Genomic DNA, 25,661 nt, shown 5'->3' on the forward strand with positions numbered 1-25,661 from the left:
GCGCACGGAGGGGCAGAGGATGCTGAATGCTCCAAGGAGAGACCCAGGAGGTGAAGACATGTGAGCTTCTTGCCCTGAACAAGTCTGCTCCAAGGGAGAGGAGGCTCCCCAAAGTCCTGACTGGTTTTGTGGGGAGCAGTTCCAGAGCATCGCCCGGTGACTCCGTGACAGAGGGGCTCACAATAGCTGTAATGCAGAGATAGGGGGTTTCTGAGCCGCTAAGTCCTCCTCAGCAAACTCAGAGGGGGCCATACATTTACTTATAGTGAGAAGTTGGTCAGTTTCTCCATGATGAGCTAGGGCCATTCATTGAGGAACCAGGTCTGGGAGTGGAGAAGAGGGATAGAAACGATCCAGTATAGCCCTGGGACCAACTTAGCTGTCTGCAGCAAGTACCACTGCATTTCACAGCATCCCCGGGCCCAGCAATTCTACTCCCAAGGGGGAAAGAAATGGAATGGGAACTGTGTTTAATATTTGGGGCCATTTCATGTGCTCCATGCTCAACTGTCCTTTATCCCAGAGAAGAGTCAGAATTCTCCTCTTTCAACAAGTCCACCGGTCTCCTGCTTTCCAGTCCAACATCTGCTGGGTATCACAAAGGGACAATAATCACCACCTCTTGTTTTCATGGTGCTGTTCATCCTGAAGGATCTCACAGTATGTCACCAGGGCATGTGGGAGGGGAGCAGACAAGTGGCGCACAGTGCTCTGTGCAACAGCATGTGTGGTGGCGGGAAAGGCGACAAAGGAAAAAGGGTGCTTGGAAATCAAGGTGATGGGCGGGAATGAAAATGGAGCAGAGACGGGGAAATTTTTGGACAAGGACACCAGGGTGAAACTTTCCTCTGACACGACCGACTGGCAGATCAGCCATTCCACACCCTCACAGTGCCACGCCTCGCCTTACTGCACATGCACAAGTCCCGCCGGCCCCAGCCCTGCGGGGACGGGAACCTACAGGATGAAGGGGTTTGAGCGGTTTCAAGCCCGTGCCTCAGACTCTAACGCTGCTCTTTGCCAGCAGAGCCAATGACCGGGCAAGGGCTTTCAGACTCTGTGTATCAGTCTGCCTTAGAGCCTTCCAAAAACAAGACCCCCTCGGGAAAATCTCACTGAGCCACTGAAAGGCCCGTGTCCCCGTTCCAGGCGGCTGGAGGGACAGTCAGTGGAGCAGGTGGGTGAGGTGAGGCGGCCTCCCCGTGGTGCTATGGACGGGTTACCTTGGGGTGGGGCTGCTGTCGCTGCCCTTGCAGGAGCCCGAGTTGCTGCTGCTGCTCAGCGAAGAGGTGCCGTAGGTGTCCCGCATGCTGACGGGGGGAGAGGGGCGCCTGGAGGCAGGAAGAAGAGGCTGTTTCTCAGTCGGAGTGGCAGGGGGTGCTGAAGACTTAAAGAACGAGGCCAAGCCACTCCTTCCATAAAACCCACGGCTTCCAAATACCACAGACACAGGGACACGCAAGACAAAAGGACAAAACAAACAGCGGGGATCAAGATGGAACAGAGCAAGGCTGTCTTGCAACGGTTACTGCGACAATAGTGAAGGGGGGCCGAGGGGAGCTGCACACCAGGTGCTGCCCTCATCCCCTGGGCCAGGCCAGGGAGGCTGCGCCCCTCTCCCACGTCTACTACCCATCGCAACAAAGAGCTTCTACCTCTCTTCAGCAGCCCTACAGAGGGCACCGTAGACCGAGGCCAGGCACCAGTGCTCCAAGCACGTGCCGAGGGCGGTAAGCCCCGGGGGGCGGCCTGCTGGTTGCTGTGAGGGCAGCAGTCAGGCTGCCTTTGGCGGTGTGCCTGCGGGAGGTCCGCTGGTCCCGCGGCTTCGGTGGCAATTTGGCAGCGGGTACGCCAAAGGCACAGGACCGGCGGATCTCCTGCAGGCATGCCACCGAATCCACGTTACCAGCAGACCTCCTGTAGGCGCGCCACCAAAACCCACCTGACTGCCATGCTTGGGACAGCAAAATACATAGAGCTGCCCCTGCTGGGGCTGGGCTAACGAGCACCAGTTCACCCCGTCTTACAGCAAGGAGCTTGCGCCCAATGACAGCAATGTTCTGAATTTTGCCTCAGGTGCTGTTTTGGTTTGGAGCCACTCGGAACTCTCCTCCCCCACCCCGCCCTTCACACCACGAGCCCAACGCTCTCCTGAGCCCGCTGGAATCCCACTGTGTTTTATTTATAGCAAAGTCAACCCTGCTACTCCCAAAACATCTGTCTGATGGGCCACCTCTGGGCTTCTTTCATGGCCACTCTGGAGGTACCGCTAGCAAGGCATTGACACAATCAATAGTGAAATAACCCCTGTCCGGGGATGTTGTGAATCTGAAGGGGGGTTCCAAAGAGGATGGAACTTGACTGTTCTCAGTGGTACCAGATGACAGAACAAGGAGTAATGGTCTCATGTTGCAATGCGGGAGGTCTAGGTTGGATATTAGGAAACTAGGAAGGTGGTGAAGCACTGGACTGGGTTAGCTAGGGAGGTGGTGGAATCTCCGTCCTTAAAGGTTTTTAAGGCCTGGCTTGACAAAGCCCTGGCTGGGATGATTTGGTTGGGATTGGTCCTGCTTTGAGCAGGGGGTTGGACTAGATACCTCCAGAGGTATCTTCCAACCCTAATCTTCTATGATTCTAATGAACAAACTCTGGTGTGAACATGCATGTCTCTCCTAGCCTCTGACTGTACCCAGAGTACGGCAGACAAGGGAAGGTCTCTTCAAGGGGCAAACCCCTCAACCTCCACATCAGTGACTGAGGACAAGGATACTCCATCAACACCTGCCTTTCGCCCAAAAGAACTGAAGAGGTAAACCCGACTTCACGCACTGCAGTGGAGAGACAAATGCAAGTGTGCATGCAGAAACGCGGGCCCTTCTGCAAGTGCTATGCAGAAGAGTTGTTAAGACATGCCACAAGGTACTTCGGCAGCTGCCAAAACCATTGTCCGACCCTGGAGTCTGGTCTGTGCACAATGCTGCCAGTCCAGGTCCAGAAAAGGACCTTGCTAGCTGCCCTTCTTAAACGAAAGCTCTCAGATCTCCTCCTGCACTCTTGCTGCACTAATGCATTTGGGAGAAGAGGAAAAATGGCCTCTAGTTTGTATCTTTTATCGGCAAAGACACTGCAGGGATTCCAGTGTCATCTACAATAATAGGTTGGACATATTCACCTTCGAGAGCCAGTGGAGGACCGTCTGCTTCCCGTCGGCAGGGACATAGCAATAGCACTGCTGGTCTCGGCAGTGAGGATAACCGGCACACCAGCTAAATAAAGAGAAAGAAAGGAGGAAAGAGAGTGAGAGCTGGAAGTGTGGATGACGTCACTTGAGAGGCACCTCGACTGGGGGACTGGAGGATACTTAGTAAGTGTCTGGGGCAAGGTCCAGCTTTTTCATTGTGTGTCCCCCGTACCTACTGCTTTGGGGCCCGCTCCCTGATTGGAGCCTGTAGGGTGCTACGGTACCACAGACAGACAAGAATGGAAGCACTGTCGGATGCTTAGCCTCTCCAGTCCCTAGGGGAAGCCATTCTGCCCAGAGAGCCAAGTCCCATTTCAGCAGAGCTCTGCTGACTTACACCACATGAAGATTTGGTCCAGCATGTGGGGTTTTTTTAAATAAACCATTCCTGTGCTCTGTATTATCCGTCCTCCTTCAGTTTTACCACCAGCCACCTAATACTGTACTCTGCTCTGTGCCGTTTAGGCAGAGAACTCAAAACACTTCACAAACATTAACCTCAGGCCCCCTGTGCACATTTCACTCCTGTTTTACAGATGAGAAACCGAGGCTCAGAGAAGTGAAGCAACTTGCCTAAGGTTGAAGAGTGAGTCAGTTGCACAGTTTGGAGTAGAAGGCAGGTCCCTAACTCCCAGCTCTGGGCTTTAGCCAGACCTCACTCTTCTGTCCGCCCCAGAGGGCCTGGTCATGAGCATTCCTCAAGAGATGTTATGTTTTCTTACTATTTATTCCTCAGTTAAATCAAAATCATCCATAGCACAAAGAAACCAGACGTGGAAATGGAGGATTCCAGGCAATCCAGCATGAGCAGAGAATCTCGTGAAAAACCCAAAATCGGGTTTTTTCCTGCAAATAATGGGTCTGACCTAGAGCCCCTTGAAGTCAACTGGAATCTTTCCTTTGGATCTGCCCCTGGGTGGGAATAAGAAACTGCACGGGAAGAGAAATCTAGAAAATACGAGGTCAGCACCTAAATTCTCCTTGGATGCTATTTTCTAGATCAGTGGTCTCCAAACTTTTTATGCCCAAGATCACTTTTTGAATCTAAGGGCCACCCAGGATCTACCCTGAGGCCTCACCCCATCCCCAAAGTCCCGCCCTGCTCACTCCATCCCTCCCTCTCTCTGTTGCTCACTCTCCCCCACCCTCACTGTTGGGGTTTGGGAGGGGGTGCAGGCTCTGGGCTGAGGCTGAGGGGTTTGCAGTGTGGGAGGGGGCTCCGGGCTGAGCCTGGGGCAAGAGGTTGGGGGTGCAGGAGCGGATGAGGGGTGCAAGCTTTAGGAGGGAGTTTGGGTGCAGGAGGGGATGAGGGCTGGGGCAGGGAGTTGGGGTGCAGGAGAGGGTATGGGGTGCTGGCTCTGGGAGGGGGCGCAGTGCTGGGGCTTGGGGTGCAGGAAAGGGTTTGGGGTGCTGACTCCAGGAGGGGGCTCAGGGATAGGGGTTGGAGTGCAGCCTTCTGCCAAGCAGCACTTACCTCCGGCGGCTCTCAGTCAGCGGTGGGTACAGCGAGGCTCAGGCAGGCTCCCTGCCTATCCTGGCCCCACACCGCTCCCAAAACGGGCTAACGTGCCCCTTCGGAGTGCAGGGGGCACATGGCCCTTAGCACTGCCCCTCTCTGCAAGCACCACCCCTGCAGCTCTCCGGCCAATGGGAGTTGTGGGAGTGGTGCTTGCAGGCAGGAGCTGCGTGCAGAGGGAGACTCCTGCCCTGGGGCCATGGGGCTGTGCTGGCCGCTTGCGGGAGCAGCGTGGGGCTGGGGAAGGCAGGGAGTCTGCCTTAGCGGCAGCCACGCTGCACTGCAGGAGATTGCGATCGACTGGGAGATCCTCTAGAATTGACCAGTAGATCGCGATCAACGGGTTGGTGACCCCTGCTCTAGATTATAGTAGGCACTGCTGTAATGCTGTGGTGGATTCTCCATCCCTGGAAATTTTCAACTCAAGACTGGATGCTTTTCCTCTATTTCAAACAGGAATTAATTCAGGGAAGTTCTATGGCCGGTGTTATACAGGAGGTCAGACTAGATCAGTGGCTCTCAACCTTTCCAGACAACTGTACCCCTCTCAGGAGTCTGATTTGTCTCGTGCACCCCCAAGTTTCACCTCACTTAGTAATAGTAATAATTGGAGATATACCAATCTCCTAGAACTGGAAGGGACCTTGAAAGGTCATTGAGTCCAGCCCCCTGCCTTCACTAGCAGGACCAAGTACTGATTTTTGCTATAGATCCCTAAGTCGTCCCCTCAAGGACTGAACTCAGAACCCTGAGTTTAGCAGGTCAATGCTCAAACCACTGAGCTATCCCTCCCCCTCCCTTAACAACTACTTGCATACGCAACCAGACATAAAGTGTCACAGCCACTAGTACTAAACAATGGCTGACTCTCTCACTTTCACCATAGAATTAGCAAATAAATCAATTGGAACATAAATATTATACTTACATTTCAGTGTATAGTATAGAGAGCCGTATAAACAAGCCATTGTCTGTATGAAATTTTCATTCATATTGACTTCACTAGTGCTTTTTCTGTCACCTGTTGTAGAACTAGGCAAATCTCTAGCTGAGCTGATGTAACCCTGGAAGGCCCCTGCGTACCCCCAGGGGGACATGCACCCTGGCTGAGAACCACTGCACTAGATGATCACAGCCATCTCTTTTGGCCTTTTATCTATGAATACAGTGTCTCTTTTCCATGCCCTCATCTGTTCTCACACTATCCAACACACCATAAACCTATGGGAAATATGGCTGCTCTGTGCCCCCGTCAATGCACTTTCTGGGGTGGAAGGTGCGTCTCCTCCTTTTGGCCCCACCCAGGCCTCCTCTGCCCCACACACAAAGGGCAGCAGATGCGCGCAGCAATTTTGCACTGCCATGCTTGGTGCTTTAAGTAGGACTTGACCAGTTTCACCTCGCCTGGAAAACTCTGCCAGCGTCCCTTATCTCAGTGAGATGGGAACAATCAAGCCAGTCATCTCATAATCAATAGGGTGGCTATTGGAAATGCTCCGTGCTGGCTGGGTAATGCTCCTTGAGGGGCGGCAGGAGAGGAAGGGAGAGGGGATGACGAGGGATGGAGCCAATGGCAGTTGAAGGGCTCACCAACATTTTCTATAGCTCTTCTCCCGCCTTCTCTCTCCTCACTCAACCCCTTTTTTCTGAGCATATCAAATATGGCAAATTCCACCTTGTGCCTCTGACTGCAGCACCATTCCTCCCTGCCCCCCGCAGCATCCAACATCTGCACAAAGGCTCCCAAACCAGCAGCGCTGAAATGGTTAAAGAATCAAAAACCCCAGCAACAGCTAGACCCAAATGAATGCACTGACCCCTTGAGCTAGCTCCTCAGTGACGTGGGCCAGGTTAGGTACCGTGTCCTCGGCTAGGTCTGCACAGCATCGAGCGCGCTATTCGGACGGTGCAGAACAACAACAACAAAAACCTTGCGAGATATTTGCCGTCTCACCCTGGTCCTCGGGCTCCACCTCAAGAACGGAAACTCGGGGTGGCGGCAGCCAGGTGTGAAGGCAGGAAGCAGACGGACCACGTGGGATCAGAGCTTCGCACTCCGCCGGGTAGGACCAGTGTCTGCCTTCCTGAGCCGGGTGGCTGCAGGGGCTTTGCAAACGCACCCCCAACCTCACCGCTGCCACTGAAGAGGCTCAGCGAGCGCCAAGTGCACTGATTGCAGCTTGAGCGAAAAGCAGTCACTCCAGCGCTGCCAGGGAGCACAGGAGACAGCAGCCCCAGGCATGTGGCAGAGGATTTCAGGCTGCAGGTGGGCCACATTTCACTGGCTCTGGGTGGGGCTGCAGGAGAGCTGTGGGATAACTGTAATAACCTGCTCTGAGCGCGGCGCCGGGGCACAGAGAGGGAGAATGGGAATGGCAGCCGCGCGGCGAGAAATCGCTGCTTTTGCCAAAAGTTTTAAGACCAGCTGGTGCCTGCAGAGAGCTGCATGTGCTAGACAAATAGCTTCAGGCCAGCCAGTTCCTGGCTCAGTTCCAGGGTGAGCCCCACAACTCCCTAAGAAGGACGGTCTTGCGCCTAAGGCACTGAATGGGGACTCAAGAGCCAGCAGTATCTCCTGGCTCTGCCACAGATTCTCTGAATGCCCAGTGGCAACTTGCTTGACCTCTCTCTGCCTCAAGTCCCCATATGTAAAATGTGGAGAATAATCTTTCCTTTCTGCTTGTCTAGCTGGCCATAAACTCCTTGGAACACGGACTGTCTGTTACCGTGCGTCCGGACAGCGGCTAGCACAAAGCAGTTCACTGCAATATCAATAACTTAGCAGCCTCTCTGCCATCTAATGGGGCAAATGTCTCCTTGCAGCTGGCAGTCGCAGAGTATTGTCTCCCTGTCCTGCTCTTACCTTTCCGGTCACATGGTTTTCCACGTGGAGATGCTCTATGTAGTGGGTGACTGAAGGGTTTGTCTTAGGGGGAGATTTCCAAAGTCACCAGTGGGAGGTAGGCCCCAACCTGCCCCAGGTGCTCCTGAAATCCCTCTCATTAGCCCCTTGCTTCTGGTGGCTTAATACAAACAAGAGTTTGTTACCGTGTCTGGTTTGCTCAGTCTGGACAATGGACACGAATCACTCCATTTCCCTTTCTGGTTCGGCGGCACTAGCTCAAGGGCATAACTGTGTGTGAAAACACACTAAGTATCAATTTGCATGCACAATTATTGCCACTATGGAAATCTGGGTCCTTGTTTACAGTAAGGAGATAGTCCTTCCACAACAGCATCAGCAAACCCAAGATTAGATAGTCGAATCTGAAGGGTAAGGAGGATACCGGCAGCAAAGAGCTCAGTTCCGCATACCCTGCCTCCGAGCACTTTGTCAAGAAGAGAGAGTAGAGCCTACCCGGTACAAAGTTAATAGGAGTATAAAGGGCAAGCAAATTCTTCACGGGAAGCACAATACTTATTCTGTGGAGAATCGTTGGAAGCATGGAAGCTTTGATGGACTCCAGGGTTTTGCACTGTTACCTCTGTGGATGAATTATACCTCCGGGGGTGCTCCATTAGTAGAAGTCCATACACCTCCATGGAAGAATCTCTACCCTGACCTCTTCATCCCAGGCACTCAACTCCACTCGGCGCTCATACTCCCTGGAAATGCCTTGCATTTCTGATGGCAGTTTTAATGGAAGCTGTCTTATAGTTGCTGTGGCGATGAGCCCAAGCATGGCGGGCAACGCACTCTATTGCGGCTGTTTGTCTATTAGTCATTAGGAAAAGTACACAGAGAGGAAATGGAAAGTGCTCAAAGATAAACGACTAAAAGCCCACGTGTGCTGTACGCTCTCCAGCTATAAAATACACCAGCTGCCACTGGGGATGGCCAAGAAAATGCAGAAGAGTAATCAAAGGCAGGAAAGAGAGAGAGGTGCTTCTGGGAGATCAAAAAGCAGCTGGGGCAGGAGAGGATGGGCAGGATTTCAGCACAAAGTGGGAAGGCCAAAGCAGAGACGTGAGGCAGCAGTCCATAAAAAGGGGAGGTGAAAAAGCCACTTCATCTAAGTAAGAAGTCACTCACTGCGTCAGGCAACAGTGAGGTCAGGGGTATTTACATCACCTAGAAAAGAGAGGGGGACATTGCTAACAATTACGTGGAAGATTCAGTGATGAACAGTGCAGGGTAAGGCAGGTACCAGTAACAGAGCTGTCTTTGCCATGAGGAAAGAAAACATTGAAGCAAACCAGGATCATGTCAATTATCCAAAAAACACCATGAGAGACAAAAAAATGAGCAGGCACGAAGAGCTCCACCAAACCAGCACTGGATGGGCTCCGTGGGGTCACATCTGAGCAAGAGACCAAAGGAACGGGGAGGAACATTTCAGAGATTACATCTGTAACAGAAAAGCTCATGTCAACAGTTTGAATGAAATCTTGGCTCCATGGAAACCAATCAGAGTTTTGCAATTGACTTAGATGGAAACAGGATTGCAACCTTTGTATCCAGACAATAGAAATGAATGCATGAAAAATGAAGTGTGTGTAGCAAGCTGGTTTCTGTCTAAGGGTACGTCTACTCCACAGCTGCTGCATCTGTGCCATTGTAAAGCCACAGTGTAGACCAGAGGTGAAAGTAAGCTGGTACGCCCTGGGTACGGCTTATCAGCAAGAGCCGATGCGCCGTACCAGGGCCAATCAGCTTCCCCTGGCGGCAATTTAAAGGGCCCAGGGCTCCCACTGCCGCTACCCTCCAGGGCCCTTTAAATCGCCACCCAAGCTCTGCTTCTGGAGCCCTGGGGTAGCAGCAGCGGGGCTCTGGCAGTGATTTAAAAGCCCAGAGGCTCCCTGCAGCACAGCCCTGGGCCCTTTAAAGCTCTGCCAGAGGCTGGGGCCCCAGGGTGGCAGTGACAGCTGGGAACTCCCTATGATGGTGATTTAAAGTGATTTAAAGCCTCTGCAGCTGGTAGCTCCGGGGGTAACTTAAAGTGCCCAGGGTTCCAGCTGCTGCTACCACAGCCCCAGCTCCAAGCCCAGCCCTGGTCCCAGGCCCTTTAAATTCTGATTTAAAGCGCCTGGGGATTTAAAGGCCCCACCTTTTCTGGTAGAGGCCCCGCCTCTTCTGGTTGAGTCCTCGCCCCTCCTAAGAACTCCAGAATACCGATAAGTCCTTTAAGTTACTTTCACCCCTACATCGACAGAAGGGGTTCTTCCATCAGTGTAGTTAACCCACCTTGCTGAGAGGTGGTAGCTAGGTCAACCGAAGAATTCTTCCATTGACCTTCTTGCATCTACACTGGCGATTAGGTCGACCTAACCATTGCTCTCAGGGCGTGAAATTTTTCCACAGCCCTGCATGGCATAACAAGCGCAGACCAGGCCAAACGTGCACCCCTGAACCGTCATTGAATCTCTTGGCTATCCTCTTAATTAGCGGGCGAGGTTATGGCTCATTTATTGCAACAAAGGGAGCGATCAGCATTGCTGGTCAGGACAGAGCAATACAAACCAACAGCCGTCAGGTCCACCTGCTGACGTAATTACCCAATGGCATTTCTAGTCCTTCTGGGTGCAGAGTACAGGCGTCACTCATGCATTCGTGCAGCACTGTCTTGCTGAACCTGCAGCGAGGATGCCACAGCACCAAACGAGGTGTGAACTTCATCCATTTGTCTTGAGGAGACTGTTACATTTAAACCTGTTAAAGATCACACTTTCCCATCAGCTTGAGTGGCTCTTGCTTGCAAGTTGGATTCTGTGATGTCCTGAATAAGATCAAAAGCAAGTGAAATAGTTTCCTCCTCCCAATCAGCATTGGCAGCAATTTGGGGAATGAGTACCAGGAAGGATGCCTTGCAGTACTCAAGGCTGGGGCTACACCTATAATCGGCATAGCTATCTTGGTCAGGAACGTGAACAAAAACCAAAACAAAACACCCCCCTGCCCAACACAGCAGTGCCAACAAACCCGCAGTGTTGACACATCTATGCCAAAAAAAGAGTCCCACACCAGCAGAAAAGACAGTTACTCACCTTTGGTAACTGTTGTTCTTCAAGATGTGTTGCTCATGTCCATTCCAATAGGTCCAGTCCTCCTCCAACACTTCCCGGATCGGAGAGTTCACCAACACTGGACTCGACAGACCCCCCTGGAGGCTGGAGTCGATGGTGCCGGGAATGACGGACCAGCCTTCTGGTGTCCCAACGTGGGACACACCATGCAGGAGTCCTGTCCGCTCTTCTTAGCAGGGGAGCAGCCCTGCTCCACCTTCTTCTTCTTATGTGGCACCGGGGATTGTGATCGGTGCCACACCAATGAGCCGGCCTTCCGCACAGGGGAACGGTGCTGAGGCTCCTTATGCGAGTCCTTACTCAGTGCCAAGGCTGGTGCACTGTGCACTGAGGCTGCCGGTGCCAACTCTTAAGCCGGAGATCGGACTCCACCCAGAGGAGTGTGAGGTGATAGTCTCTCTCCCTCTCAGTTCTGGGCTTGAAGCCTCTGCAGACTGTGCACTTTTCTTGCCAATGACCCTCTCCCAGGCACTTCAGACTAGCGGTGTGTGGATCCCCTCTGGGCATAGGCCTACCACACCTACCGCACGGCTTGAACCACTGGAGCCACCGCATGCCCCGGTGATGGGGAAAAATATTGGAGGGTGGAATCCCCCAACTTAAATGTACTAACGAACTAACTAACAAACTAAGATGAAGGATAACAACTATGTACAGGGAAAACCACTAGGAAGCACTTGCTAAAGCAAGAGACCAGTTGTTCCAATGACTGTCTCTGGCGGTAGGAAGGAGCTGAGCAGGCAGTGGGTCGGCAGGGGCCTATATACACCGAGGGCTCCACAGCTGACCCGACCGGTACCGCTAGGGTAAAAACTTCCGATGACTGTGCACGCAGCGCGCACACACCTATTGGAATGGACATGAGCCATCACTCGAAGAACAACAACTCTTTCTGTGCGCGTACGGCTGCATCTACACCATGGGGCTATGCCGGCCTAGCTTTGCAGCACAGACAAAGCCTAACAGAAGGAACACGGCAGACTTGAGAGAATTCCATCAGTTTGTAAGTGAACCGATCCTCATCTCTTTATGTCATTCGTCATCAGCCTGTTCAGTCAGAAGGGAAGGAGAGATTATAGCAGAGTTTGAAAAGCTTTTAACATTCATTAAAACGCCTAAGCTGTGAGCACAACTTCTGAAATGGGGCCTGCGAGTGCAGCACACAGTTGCATGCCAAATGGATATGAAAATGCAGATTTTGAAAACCTGGCCCTCCTCTGTTCACAGGCCACTTACTATCAGACCTGGTGAACAAAGCTAGTGTCCAGAAGCACGTTTTCCAAAGTGGAGTGACTCTGCTGGCACCTGAATACCCCGACATCCCCAGAAGATGCATCTAGCACAAGAATCACAAAGTGGGGCTATCTGGGGTTTAGTATCAGATGGAATAAGGCCCCGTGGAATGTTGTAACAAGAGTCCTAAAATAGAGCTGGAAATAATTTTTTCTTTCTTCATTGCTCCGGGTGTTATCCTACAAGTCACCATTTGCCCTAAAACAAGCTGTCTGGGGAGGGGATTGACCCTTCGACTCTGTTATAGGGCCCGATTAACCCTTTTCTACCCTACAACTGGGATTTCATAAATTTCACCTTTCATGTCCAAACTGCCAAGCCCCAGCTCCCCCACTTCCTGTTTATCGCATTTACTGGAGAAAGGACACCCTGCCTTCAGCCATGGCCCCTGGACTAAGGCAGCTTAGCTGTCATTGAAATCCAGCGCCCTGCCAGCCCCCCAGTCCTCCTCTTCCTCAAGGCAGCAGCTACCAGCACCCCACAAAAATCCATGTTGGCCTCTAGGTTGCTGTAACCCAGCTGAAAGGGTTATCACGGCAACTGGGATGGGGTTTAACGGATCGGAGAGCATCTGACGCTGCTGCAGATAGACAACACACAGCATCCCCTACACTACCATCGGGCTGATGTGTTCCAGCACCAGGTGGAAAAGTCAGTGGGTTCATATCCCCCAACCTCCAAAATATTATTAAGCCATGAGCCCACAGTGCTATTCAGAAAGCCAGTGGGATAGTCCACCCAAGTCCATGGACACTTGGCTGCAGGGGCTCTCTGCTATCTGTGCAGTCATATGGGGTCCCATACCACACACGGTTCTGAATTGCCAGCCAGAGTCTCACTCCAAGTCCCTGCCCTTGGTCCTGCTTGGCAGAGATGCCAGGGAATGCAGAAGAATGCAAAATTTCCCAACTGCAGCCACCGGACCCACATGTGGAAACTTGCACGGCCAGTCCCAAGAGCGAGGAGCAACAGCGCTTCAGACAGGTTGGTGTGGGAGTATATGAAAATGGAGATGGGCAGGGATGTCACGACCTGAGGGGATTACAGTCAGCCGGGGGCAGCCAGCTCCTGTAGGGATGATAGTTATGTAGAGGGTATTGGATGGCCCTCCCCCAAGTTATTTTGCATAGGCCCCCTACTAAACTGTAAGACCACCACAGTTGTGTTTATGAACAGGTTAGACAAACATCTGTCAGGAATGGTCTAGTTATTACGTAGTCCTGCCTTGAGTGCAGGGGACTGGACTAGATGACCTCTCAAGGTCCCTTCCAGTCCTACATTTCTATGATGCTATAAAGTACTATTTGGAATTTGCTCTGGTACAATCAGGCTCCATTTCCAGCAGGCAAACAGCAGAAAAGCGTCAAAACTGAGAGAAGCTGTCAGTTCTAAGTGTAACGTATGAGCTAAGCGTGTCACATCCTCTTCTAGTGACTGGTCCACGTAAACAACAAACTACTATTCCAGCCACCTAACAGAGTTGCTCCTTTTGCTCAAGTGCTAGAGTCTGTGTTCTGGTGCCGAAGCCTCAGGTTCAAACCACGCAGACAATTGGTGGTGGTGACTGTTACATGCAGCAGTGTTCTGTACACAGGACAAATGCATGAACACAGCAGAGCCTCTGCAGTACAAACTCTCCACCAGCATCTCCTTTGTTTGCCATGAATTACTTATTCAAACTACCAGAGAAACAACTCAATTTGCCTGTCTCTCACACAGCCCACTGCCTATGGAATTAGGAGGACAGTCTTGGTTTGGGTTGAACGTGACTATTTGTGGGGAAGGATTAAGAATGAAGATGTATGAAGCACACGTGGAGGGAGCAGCACTGTACCCCAGTGAGCGTGGCCCCTGGACTCAGTGCGGCAGTACACAAGACTAAAACCACACGGGTAGAATGGTTCGATCATTGTGTGGCTGCGAGTCATTGGCAACATAACAACCCACTGCAGGTTAGTCACCAAGAGAGTATCTGACGGCTCTTATCCTTTCACTTGTGCCAGAAGTAGCTGCTGTTTAATGCAGCAGATCATTCTGGAAACTCATGAACATCTCACCACGTATAAACTGAAATGGACCTGAAAAGAGAATGCTTCTCAGTTATATTAAACAGTGACTGTCCTTTGCTCATGAGGCTTGGAACTGGCTTAGTAATCTCTGGCGTAGCGTCCACACACAGCCAATGCTGCAAGTGATGCCATTACTCAGGAGCATGGTGGCCACCAGCAGGAGTCTAAAATGTCAAGTACAGTTTAAGTCCTTCCTTAACCTGGGCACATCAGTCACGGTCTACACCCGCGGAAAGCGCTTCATTCCGCAGTAATGTTCGGAAGTCACCACACTACAGACATACAGAGTAGATCAGGGGTTCTCAAACTTCATTGCACCGGAGGCACGACCCGCTTCTGACAACAAAAATTACTATGTGACCCCAGGATGGGGAGCCCACCCAAGCCGAGCTGCCCTAGGTGGGGGGGCTAAAGCCAAAGCCTGAGCCCCACTGCTCAGGGAGGGGGGCAAAGCCCAAGGGCTTAAGCCCTAGGCAGGAGGCACTGGGCCCTGCCACCCAGGACTGAAGCTCTCGGGTTTTCAGGCCCAGGCCCCAGCAAGTTTAATACCAGCCCAGGCAACTCCATTAAAATGGGGCTGCAACCCAGTTAGGGTCCCAGGCCACTGTTTGAGAACTGCTGGAATACAGCATAGCCAGAATGTGCCCAGTCTCGTGTGCAGGGAGGCCTGCGACATGAGACCATCGACACCAGGCGAGGACCCGGGTTTTCTGAAGAAGCCTTTAGACTATGTTTGTAATCCCAGCTTGCTGGCAGGTGTTGGCAACGTCCTGAGACTCCCTAAGTAGTCTAGGGTGATCTCATTCCAGATGGCAGTGGGAGGGTCTGCCAGTTGCCAACTCAGAGAGAGACTTTCACAATTTCTATGGAATTCATATTAGCAGACTCCTCCCCATCCTCAGATCATTCTACCCCACAGACTCCCAAGAAAGCTGGACGTAAGTTATGCAGCAAGTCCCTCAGATTGTGTGGGACTCTGGTATGGCAGACTGGAATCCTAGCCCAGCTTCCTTGCCGTTTAAAAATGGAGATTTGATTGAATTAAACAGGAACAGTCAGAGCACTGGCTGAGGTTTATTTTGATTCAATTTTTCACCTGGTTACTGTGGTCACTGTCAGACAGCAAGAACTGGCTCAGTCATTCCAAGCTCTCTAGTCTGGTGCATGATAGCCGTATGTACCGAAGCCTTAGGATTCAGCCCCCCGTACCAGTGTAAGACTTCCAGTGGGGAATCAAACCACACACTTCCATACTTTGACGTAGGCTTCCAAAATCCAGCAGAGCAGATTCTCCAGTACGTCATGTAACAGCAAAATAGCACATTGTCTCTGGGAGGGCTAAGGACACTGTCATTCCAGTCTCAAAAGAGATCCTCTCTGAGCCTCATACTGGGTTCTAAATTAGCTATAACTTCACAAAAAGAGTTTCTATAATTGTGGACGGCTCGGAGGAGACCTCTGTGCTCCGTATGAGGCAGGAGTCACAAAAGACAACCAAGTGTTAGAATGAAAAAGGAATGGGATGGAGAGCCATATTACGGCATTTTATAAATCAGTGCTATGCCCTGACCTCGAATGCTCTGCTCTGGACACCGCTTCTCAAAGAGGATCTAACAGAAATATAGAAGGTTTTGAAATGGGCAACGAGAATGACACGGAAGAACATGCAAATGAACAAAGAGAGAAAAGATCCAGGCTGAAATTCTCTGCTGTGGTTCTAAGAGGTACAGCACAGAAATGGCTGCACAGGTGGAGGGAAGGCTAAAATTACATTAAGACATTGTTGTATCCGTTTAAACCTGGGCAGCCTTGGGGCTGGACAGGCCCCTGGTGTAACGTAGACAGTCCTGGGGCCTTAGGTGTGGCAGCCTCCCAGGGCTCTGCTATAGACTTCAGCCTTGTTCAGAAACTCTGCAGTGCTGCAAACTGCAGCCCTGGCCAGGGCACACCTCCCACACCAGGGCTTGCAAGGCATTAGTTGGGTGGCAGCCTTCCACCCACACATGAGGCTTTAGGGCCTTTCTATGGAGCGCCAAGGAGCCAGACTGAGTAAGGATCTCACCATAAAACCATTTACCTAATGAACAAGAAGGGACACAAGTCAGAACAGATCACTCCCCAGTCCAAAATTCATCGTCGTTTAATTAGTTAGTTCTTTATTTTGATGTTACTGGTTTTTATTAGGGCTTGGAATGATGGGAGAGAGTCCTTGGTTCCAATGTGCTGGAACTGAAGACACAATAAAGAATGGCCTAGAGAAGGCAGATCAGAACTTCTGTTGATAAGATGATGAAAGGAAGAGGGGCGGAATATTCAAACCGATGGTGTCATAAACAGATACGAAAAGTTAATAGCACAAAAGTACTTTATATCTCTTTGACTGTAAAGGGTTAACAAGTTCAGTGAGCCTGGCTGTCACCTGACCAGAGGACCAATCAGGGGACAGGATACTTTCAAATCTTGAGGGAGGGAAGTTTGTGTGTGTGCTGTTAGTTTTGGTTGTTGTTCACTCTGGGGGCTCAGAGTGACCAGATGTGCAACCAGGTTTCTCTCCAATCTCTCCGATACAGGCTCTCATAAGTTCAGACTAGTGAGTACTAGGTAGATAAGGCGAGTTAGGCTTATGGTTGTTTTCTTATTTTGCAAACGTGTATTTGGTTGGAAGGAGTTCAAATGTGTATTTGGCTGAAAAGTTTTTAATTTGTACCTGTATACTTAGGCTGGGAGGGTATTCCCAGTATCTATAGCTGAAAGACCCTGTACCTATTCCATTTTTTTTAAATTTACAAAGATAATTTTTACTATTTTTTCTTTCTTTAATTAAAAGCTTTTCTTGTTTAAGAACCTGATTGTTTTTTTATTCTGGTGAGACCCCAGGGGACAGGGTCTGGATTCACCAGGGAATTGGTGGGGAGAAAGGAGGGAAGGGGGAGAGAAAGGTTAATTTCTCTCTGTGTTAGGATTACTGTCTCTCTCAGGGAGAGTCTGGGAGGGGGAGAGAGAAGGAGGGGGGAAGGTGAATTTTCCTCTCTGTTTCAAGATTCAAGGAGTTTGAATCACAGTGATCTTCCAGGGTAACCCAGGGAGGGGAAGCCTGGGAGAGGCAATGGTGAGGGAAAGTGTTTACTTTCCTTGTGTTGGGATCCAGAGGGACTGGGTCTTGGGGGTCCCCGGGCAAGGTTTTGGAGGGACCACAGTGTACCAGGCACTGGAATTCCTGGTCGGTGGCAGCGCTACGGGTACTAAGCTGGTAATTGAGCTTAGAGGAATTCATGCTGGTACCCCGTCTTTTGGACGCTAAGATTCAGAGTGGGGAATTGTACCATGACAGATGGGAAGGAAGCACATTTAACATTCATTAAAGGAAACGCCTGATCTGTGCAACACAATCAGCTGGTGGCACTCATTGCCCCAGAACTTAGCAAGAGTCAAAAACAGACCCGGGCATTTCTCTGGATAATGGAACCTCCAGACTTACATCGTGAAGGTTAAACAGCAACAAGAGTTTAGAAATGGGGATTAACCCTCAGGGCCCAGGGCATGCTCTGATTGGGCAAGTTTATTTCTCAGGCAAATTTCTCCAGGCTTTCCTTCACTTTCTGCTGACAAATCCAAAGCTGAGGCCACTGTCAGGGCCTGGGCACTGGACTCACTTGTTTGAGCTGCCTAAGTTCCTGTGCTCTCCGCACATCAAACCGCTCATCTGTTCCTTCCCCTTGAAATGCCTGAAGTACCTCTCTCCTCACTCCCATTGAAGATATCTGGCTCACACAGATCCTTGCTACCTCCTCCAGGGGCCTAATCCTGCCAGATGCTGGACACCCTCAACTGCCCTTGAAGGTAGAATCGCCATTTCAGTGGATGACTCTGTTCCACTTCAAGCAATGAAGCTTTAAACACTACGGGATGGTGGAGGCGAATTAAAAACGGCACTTGAAGTGATCAGTCAGGAGCCTTTTGCTCTATCTTGTGATTCCAGCATTCACGGTCTGGTGCTTTGCGGCCCGGGCATACCACCGCTACGGCTATTTCCGACATTATACAGGGACAAAACATACACAAAAGTAGCCCGATTCAAAAAGCAGTCCTCACAGGAGTCAAAGGATAAATAGCACTGCTGAGACCATCACATATGATCTCATGCTACTGCCTAGCTGAGATAAAGATTTGAAGGTGTTTATATTACAGTGGAACACAATGTATTGCACCACATTAAAATAGATATTGGAATACGTTTGCCATCCACCCAGGGAGGGACACCAGCTCAGCCACCCTTCCTGTGCCAAGCAGACACACATTTTCAGGTGTCTCCCACCCTGGAATTCTGAGCGAATCAGTGGCTGCTGTGCCGGCTCCAGAACAAGGCCAGGACAAGTCTAACTCAGCAGCCTAGCTGAGGCCTTCCACTCCACCACCCTGCTAGGTGCTGGATGCCCTCACCTCCCAGAGACTCCAAAGGAAGTTGAGGCCCTCAGCACCATCGAACCTCACTCAGGCAGGCAGAAAGCTGCCACCTAAAAAGGAGCCAAGCAGTAGTATCTGTATGAGAGGGGAACCTGACACCTACTGAAAGGGAAGAACAGGGTCTACCCAGTAAAAGAACTAAACCCTCCAGTTAGGGGCCTCTTCTTTGCAGAGATATAGCACCAGATTCCCAGCTGGGGTCAACTGGCATAGCTTCCACAACGGTAACAGCTATGCTGGTTTGTGCCAGCTGATGATCTAACTAAAAATGCCTAGAGACCATCTTGTACCTATTGGCTCTGCCAAGAGCTGGACAGGCCCTTTTGAGAGGACAGGGCCTGGTTATTGTATAGAACAGTGACCATGGAACCACAGAATATCAGGGTTGGAAGGGACCTCAGGAGGTCATCTAGTCCCACCCCCTGCTCAGAGCAGGGCCAACTCCAACTAAATCATCCCAGCCAGGGCTTTGTCAAGCCGGGCCTTAAAAACCTCTAAGAAAGGAGATTCCGCACCTCCCTAGGTAACCCATTCCAGTGCTTCACCATCCTCCTAGGGAAAAAGTTCTTCATAATCTCCAACCTAGACCATCCCCCTGCAACTTGAGCCCATTACTCCTTGTTCTGTCATCTGCTGCCACTGAGAACAGTCTAGATTCATCCTCTTTGGAACCCCAAGTTTCAAGTTGTTGAAAGCAGCTATCAACCCCCACTCCATTCTTCTCTTCTGCAGACTAAACAATCCCAGTTCCCTCAGCCTCTTCTCATAAGTCATGTGAAAGTAGAGGATGGATAGTTCCCAAGACGATATGAAAATGAACCAGAATTCTTTGAGAGGATCCAGGGAGGTTCACACTCCTGGGATGTGGCAACAGTGAGGGTGGACCAGTGGAACTGTCTAGCAGCAGTGCCTGTTGAAACACTCTTATGCCCCTGGGTGACTGTGAATGTTCAGAGGGTGAGGCTACGAAAGGGTGGCATAGCACTCCGACTCCCTCAGTTCCTTCCAACTGAGACAGCAGACGGACCAGAAACTTTACTGGGTAATTGGAGCAGGATCCCTCAGATTGTTCCAAGAGTGCGAACATTCAGAGGAGACTTGTTTCAGAACATTAACTCTGATACTGAAATTGTATGGCCACCTGCTATTCGAGTCACTGTTCCTCATGCAGTGCTGCTGTTGTGTCCAATTTATGGTTGTTTTCCCTTTCATTGCTCCTTTTGTTATATTTTACGTAATCTGAGCTAATGCTGACCTTTGCCAGTTTCTAACAGAATGGCCTCGCCTCATGTTTGGGGGCTGTGCTGAGGCTTCATCCCTCCTTTTGGAGGGTTCAAAGCAAAGTTCTAAATAGTGGTTTACATACATCTCAACCGAGCTCGCCAGGGAGCAGAACGCAGCAAGCTACAGCTCTGTTTCAATATGGCTTTGGCTAATAGTGTTCAAAGGGCCCTCCTGACTGATGGGGCCAATCTTTCCCCCCGAGAACTGGGCTCACTAAACATGGTTGCAGACTCTGCTATGTGCCCACTCACACAGGGCTTTAAACAGGGTTTGAGAACAATCTTTAAGCAGGGTTTAAACTTGACTGTGTTTGACTGTAGGTTCTAAACAGAGTTTAATCTGTCAGTAAAGAGGGGACCAGTTCAGTTATAATGAGGCTCATCCATTAGGCTCTAGCCCAGGAAAGCACATTTCTCTCAAAGGTTAGGAGTTTATTTATACTAATCTAATGTCTGCCCTTTGCAGCCTTTACTCTCAATTTAATGGGAATTATTGCCATTTTGGAGCAAGATTTTAACTGACTGGCAATGAATAAATAAAAAATAAAAACAAAAAAGCCAGGAACTGGATGGTAAGTTTGGTTTCTGTCCCAAAAGTTAACTCGCACCCTCTTTCCCCACATACTTCTTATATCAATCCCCAATCCTGCCTCAGGATATGCTAACATGAATCCCTGCACCTGTGTGGCATCCCACTGAAGTTGGATACACTCTGCATGGTCTGTGCTAGAGGATCCTGATTCAGAACCAGGGCCCTGCCTCAAGAAAGCAAACAAAACCTGATCTACTCCACACTTCGGTGTAAGCCTCAACCCAGCCTCCAATCCTGTGGGCATAATTCTGTGGTCGCAAATGACTCTGGGCACATATGTCAGAAATTAGACAGTTAACCGCCTGATTTGCGGGTGCAATCAGGTAAATGTCTCAATGCTTTCATCTGCAACCACAAAACTGGAGACCATTTCTGAAAAAACAACAACAGGCCCTAAAGGTCACTGGCAAACCCAAGGCAATGCTGTGGAAAGGCTGTCTTGGCGCTCCAGTGCAACCACACTGCCCTGACTGATAAAAACCCAAAGCGACTGCAAAGCCAAGACACAATGGGGCTGAAGGAAGAACAGAGAGACTATCTGAACTCAGAATTTCCTTGGTTTCCTTGTCGCACATCACTCCAGTAGCATCAAGAACACATTTCTGATATAAACATATTTAATATAAGACAGCAATTACCATAAAATGGAGGATTTACATTTAAGCTCCTATACCCTGCTTTTCACTATACTATCGGGAGATCTCATGAGTACCAGTGTCACTTCCACATCCTGCAAAGTTGCTAGTGGGATAAACCCAGTGTTCGGCAACCCCAAAAGTTTAAAAATACAGGGCACAGTGAAGGCAGAACTGAACCTTAGTTTTGAAATCTAACAAAATGCTGAGGCGCACTTTAAAGAGGCATCCCTGCACTCTTCTATATTAGGCCTTTTTTTGTTTCATGTTAAAAAAAAATCACAAACAAAATATAAACCTGGTATGGAGGAAGATGTTCTAAGTTCAGAAAGATCATTACAAATATGTCAATCGGTTATTTTTTTTCCAGGGGTGGGAGGAGGGAAGGCAAAGAATACAAGATGTATATATTAGGGGCACATTGAACATCGCGGCAGATTGAGATGGGCTCTTTGGAGCAGTGGGATCCAGCCTCCCATAAACTGGAACCACATGGATTCCAAGGATCTGTTATCAGTGGCATGGGGTGGCTGCTCACTCTGGAGACCTGACGGTCTCTGTACCGAATGAACTTGCATGTGTTACATTCCACTCCTCCTGCCAGAGGGTAACTGCAAGGCACTAAGTACTGATCAGCAAATTGCACCACAAAGACCTGGCGGTGTTTTGAAGCCATTGGTCTCTCTTGTGCCCAAGTATGGAGGTGATTGTAGGAAGAGCCTTGTAATTTTTGTGGCTGTAGGACTCCAACAGTCTGAATCCTACCTGTTTACAATGGAGCAGCCAATTGCCCCATAATACTGATGGACTTAAGTTGTGATCTTACTGTTACAATCCAATGGGGCAGTGTTGGTCCCAGATTTGTTACTTAATAATAAATATGCAAGGGGGGGGGAAGAAAGAGAAATTCCTGCCTTTGTTAAATGCTTAACCATTCGAACCCTGGATCTTGGGGACAATACTAGTTTTATTACGGCTTTGAAATCCATAGCTTCATTAATTGTTTTTAAACATATGTGGATTTGAATAATCTCCTGCAGAATACAGAAGGTTGGCCCTGCTTACTCAGAATCCTTTCCCCTTCATTATCCACCCTATCCCCAAACTGCTACATGGGGTGAAGTGATGGACGTGAAGGGCATCCAGGGCCCTTCCCATCAGACCTGCTTTGCTTCATTGGCAAGGAATAGGCTTGGGTAACGCACAGACAGGTGTGCAAACACTGTCAAAAGCAGATTCATGTTTCCACCCAACATTTGTTTCCCTGCAGAGCTTGCAGTTTTCCACTGGAACAACATCAATTTATTTCTGAGTTTCAACCCAAGCACACAAGCCATCGTGGCCCCATTCTGTTTACTTCCTTGACTGCCATGGTCCAGCCTCACCTACAAAGGTTAGCAGGAAAACACCCCATTCTGGGAGTGGAAATGCTTATTTACCATTGCTGCAGAGTTGGGAGAATACACACAAAGATATTCTGGGCCAAATTTTCAAAAAAGCCTCATCTCAACCTTTACATTTGAGCCCACGTCATTTGCAGATACAAAGTAACAATTTTGACAGCTAGCTGGTTTGTGGGAATTACAGGCATCTTCAATCGATTTGATTAATAGATTATAAAGCCGGAAGGGAGCCCTGTGCTCACCTAGTCTGACCTCCTGCATAGCACAGGCCACAGGACTTCCCTGAAACAATTCCTGTTTGAACTAGAACAGTGGCATATGCAGGAATTTAAATTTCACTGCTTTCAGAGGGGCACATTCTGTGCCCCCCTTGAGGCCCTGAGGCCAGAGGAACTCGCTGCCCCCTGCCCCAGCCCTGCGACCAGAAAAGCTTTGCGCCCCTCCCCCAATTATTGCGGGGCCCAGGGCCCTACTTGCCCCCACTTGTGCACGACCCTGAACTAGAGCAGATCCTTGAGAAAAATATCTGATCTTGATTTATGGAGACCCCCAGACCACCCTTGTTAAACTGTTCCAGTGGTTACTTACCCTCACTGTGGAATATTTGTGCTTTACTTATGCATGATTGTACATGCACAGTCGCAGTTGTGGACTGATTTTCAGATCTGCTGAGCACTTGTAAGGCCACTGAAAGCCAATGAGGGCTCTGTGGGTAAGTTTACACTGCAGCTGGGAGTGAGCCTTGTTAGACTCGTGCTAACTGGGCTATAGCTAGCGTGCTAAAAATATCCGCGTGGACCTTGTAGCTCAGCTGCAGCTCAGGTGTTCAAGCCCACTCGATCCCCTGCATCTGAGCTTGGGTGGCTAGCCCATGTCTCTGCCGGAGCCACAACATTAGCTCTAGCCCAGCGAGTGTGAGCCTGCACACCCAGGCTGCCAGGCTCACCCTCCCCTGCAGTGTAAACTTAGCCTGTGTTCCCAGCATCTCTGACAATGAGGCCCAGGGAGCCTTTGGCTCCCCCCAGCAAACACAGGGCTTATCCTTTTACATTTTTTAAAGCTTCTTACCTTAGAGATGGGATGATGGTTTATAAAGACACAGAATCTGAAGGAAATTTCCTAGGCAAAGTATAACAATTTTATAATGAGGCAAATCTGAGGTTTACCCTGCTTCCTGCTCCTTCAGATGAAGGATCTGCCCCCCTGTAGCAGGGCTGGCTCCAGCTTTTTTGCCACCCCAAGCGGCGAAGTGTGTGGGGAAAATAAATAAATAAATATAGCTGCAATCTGCGGCACCTCTACTGCATCACTTCATTCTTCAGCGGTGGGTCCTTCACTCCAAGAGGGACCGAGAGCTCCGCCACCAAATTGCCACCAAAGACCCGGATTGGCCGTCCCATGCACCTGCTTCCTGTGCTGGTGCCTGGAGCCGGCCCTGCACTCTAAGATCCTTTGATCCTGTGGGCTCTGGGGTTTTTGATGGTTTTCAGGGGGCTGGTGACATCTAGAAGTGGCTAGGGAAATGTGGTCCTTTAGACTAGTCATCCCCAACCTTTCTGTGGCCAGTAGCACATTCATGTTTTCAGAAGAGTGTGTTGGGCACCAACAATTTTTCAAGGCTTATTTTGTATTTGTACATTAAATAATACAAAAACATATCATATTTAATATTACATAATATATGAATCCAGAGAGAAGAGAGAAGCCGGAGAAAAGCCACAAGGACAGGGAACACCGGTGCCCGCAGCCCCAGAGTACTCTGTCCCCAGCAGGCACGGGGGCACGGATTCTCTCCCCTGCGGGGCACTAAGCAGGCCCCATACCTGCTGGGAACAGAGAATACTGCGCCCGCAGCCTGAGTGCTCTGTCCCTGGCAGGCACAGGGCTGTGGTTCTCTCCCTTGCTAGGCACTAGGCGGGCACACATAAATGCCCTGGGGGGCCCTATGGTGCCCCTGGGCACCATGTTGGGGACCACTGCTTTAGACTAACATGCACATTCAAGATTTGTGCTTTAAGGAGCCACTGCAGCAGCAGAAAGGGATTTCTCTGAGAGCTACTATTACACATGTAACTGGAAACCTTTTCTTTTTTTGGCTCACCACTAAATGCTGAGTTTGCATCAAAGATCCTATTGAAAAGAAACTCGTTAGACAAGAATACATTATTATGCTAAGTAGCTGATTGGTTTGTCAAACTGATATTAACGCAGGGACAAAGGGTGCTGGTATTCCCAGGAGGAAGGGATCATTGGAGGGTAACCCTTTTCCTTCGTGTACAACCGGAAAGCTTCCCTGTGTGTCTTCAAGAATAGTTTGAGAAACATATGGCAAGCTTCTAAAGCTGGTTACAATTGACACATTCCCTGTTGTGCAGAGGGGTTCAGTTCACCAAGCTTATCTCAGTTCCACGAGGGTTAACTTGCTGTCAACTTTACATTGTGCCTGATCCAATCTGCAGGGGGGCTGGAACAATTTTTATAGTGGGGGTGCTGAGAGCCATTGAACCAAATTGTAAACCCTGGATATAATGGAAACCACTTCAAGCTAGGGTGAGCGGCAGCACCCTCAGTTCCAGCACCTGTGCCAATTTGCACAGTATGTGGCACTCTGTTAACTTGCTTTATCAAAACACACAGTCTCTCCGAGAAGCCCCGTTTGACGTAGAGACGCTTATTCATGGGCAGAGGCGTGGGGAGTGGAATTCTGTGACAGATACTGAGGGAGGAGCAGGGGTAGATTAAAGGCAGGATCCCTGGGATCTAGACCCCATGTTCCCAGGTGAGGCCCAGATAGTAGAGCGAGTCAGAGAAGCAGCAACACTACAGAGCCCAGCTGATTACAGAAGGCAAAGCGAGCTGGCCTGCGTGGGGGCGCCCAGGGACTGAAGATACAATTCCATGGGGCTAGGGAGAATGACGCGTGAAGAGAAATTCACTTCTCAGTGTAGAAGAAAAAGCAAAATGTTAGTATAACCAGCTCCCCTCTAACCTCAATCCGCCCAGCGCCAGGAGAGGCTGTTCACAAAGTCTGTGGCCCACTGAAGTCCCATTTGAGCTTTATAAGGAGGCCTTCGGGGCTGAAGTAGGGTTTCTGTGGTGGTGGAAACTTTGTGCTGGCCCTATAAAGCATGGGCAGATGTT

The 25,661-nt window shown here is 50.0% G+C and overlaps 1 protein-coding gene across 4 annotated transcripts in view; it reads right to left on the reverse strand.

The window, feature by feature from the left end:
• Positions 1-25,661, reverse strand: part of SNPH (syntaphilin) — a 40,378-nt gene that overhangs the window by 13,066 nt on the left and 1,651 nt on the right. For 2 of the 4 annotated variants that reach the window (XM_050918302.1, XM_050918304.1), the window contains exons 3-4: positions 3,173-3,266; positions 1,224-1,430 (exon numbers count right to left, since the gene is read on the reverse strand). In XM_050918302.1, the coding sequence (XP_050774259.1) occupies positions 1,224-1,430; positions 3,173-3,219 (254 nt within the window). In that variant the 5' untranslated portion in view covers positions 3,220-3,266. The remainder of the gene's footprint in view (positions 1-1,223; positions 1,431-3,172; positions 3,267-25,661) is intronic. The other 2 variants (XM_050918305.1, XM_050918306.1) reach the window with 2 other exon arrangements.

This window comes from Gopherus flavomarginatus, chromosome 11, assembly GCF_025201925.1.
Source record: "Gopherus flavomarginatus isolate rGopFla2 chromosome 11, rGopFla2.mat.asm, whole genome shotgun sequence".
Classification (NCBI taxonomy): Eukaryota; Metazoa; Chordata; order Testudines; family Testudinidae; genus Gopherus; species Gopherus flavomarginatus.